This window comes from Rhagoletis pomonella, unplaced genomic scaffold (genome assembly GCF_013731165.1).
Source record: "Rhagoletis pomonella isolate Grant_MI unplaced genomic scaffold, Rhpom_1.0 Rhpom_scaffold_00005, whole genome shotgun sequence".
Taxonomy (NCBI): Eukaryota; Metazoa; Arthropoda; class Insecta; order Diptera; family Tephritidae; genus Rhagoletis; species Rhagoletis pomonella.
Window position 1 is genome coordinate 52,998,260 of NW_023458559.1, and position 1,164 is coordinate 52,999,423.

Here is a 1,164-nt window from a genome sequence, read left to right on the forward strand (position 1 = left end):
ACATTGCGCAGATAGGTTACTGCCAATATAGAAGTATTAAATATATGCATACATATGTACATACATACATACATATACATACATATGTACATACATACATACATATACATACATATATATTTCTCTTTATGTGGTTTATATTTAATATTAAATTATCACATTGCTAAAATTTAAAAGCATATACATACATATAGTGAAATGGCTGCCTGTGTATGAAATTTACGAAGGATCAGTCTTTATTTGCTGCACACGTAACATTTTCTGGATAGTTGCACACATTTAACCTGGTATCGAACCAAAGTGGGTGTGGACAATGCATCAATATGGCTCGACCGAATGTGCAAACATAATAACGACTACAGTGATCGGGATCGGGCAGGAATGTGCCGGTTGGCAAAGTTTCGCATGCTTGTGGGGTTATAGCGGTTGTTCCATTTGATGTTTCGGTCGAAGTTGAGGTTAACAATGGAGTTGTTTCTTCAGTGGTTGTAGATTTCGTAGTTCCATATGATGACGTTGTAGTGGTTGTTGAATTTTCAGTGGTCATCTCCGTCGTCGATGGCGTGGTTTCTGTCTCTGTTGGTTTAGTAACGGTTGAAAAAGTAGTCTGCTCTGTGGTTGTATCTTTGCTGCCCGTGGAAATATCAGTTGTGAAATCAGTGGGGTTCGAGGTTGTTGAAGGCTCTTCACTGGTTGAGGCGTTGTAGGATACTTCTGTCGTTGAAGTCGGGTTTTCTATCTCTGTTGTGTTATTATAAGTAACAGAAACAGTCTGGGTCGTCGTCTCTGCGGCGGTACTAAGTGTAGATTCTTCTCCTGTGGTTTGTGTCGGATAATTCGTGGTTGAAGCATAATTGTCCGGCGAGATATCAGTTGTCCCATCCGTTGGATTCGAAGCTGTAGAATACTCTACACTGGATATCTCTTCGGTTGTCGGAGTGCTTTCCGTCTCAGCTGTGATATCAGTGGTTATATGGGCATCGCCGGCAGTTGTTTCGCCAGCAGTAGTAATTGTAGATTCTTCTGTAGTCTTCTGGGGAACATCTGTGTGTTCTGTAATTGTGGCCTCACTAACTGGCGTTGTAGCAATAGTTTCTCCCGATGTTGTCCAAGAAACTTCTTCTGTCGTTTCGCGAGTCGTTTCGGGCAGAGATACTGGTGTTG

The 1,164-nt window shown here is 41.5% G+C and overlaps 1 protein-coding gene across 1 annotated transcript in view; it reads right to left on the minus strand.

Annotated features, from left to right (window-relative positions):
• The window catches only part of LOC118740157 (mucin-5AC-like), a gene marked incomplete at its 5' end in the record, with an annotated part of 5,129 nt that extends 3,967 nt beyond the window's left edge, over positions 1–1,162 (minus strand). The window contains one exon of the mRNA XM_036471652.1: positions 232–1,162. Within this exon, the coding sequence (XP_036327545.1) occupies positions 232–1,162 (931 nt within the window). The remainder of the gene's footprint in view (positions 1–231) is intronic.
• Positions 1,163–1,164: the final 2 nt, after the last annotated feature.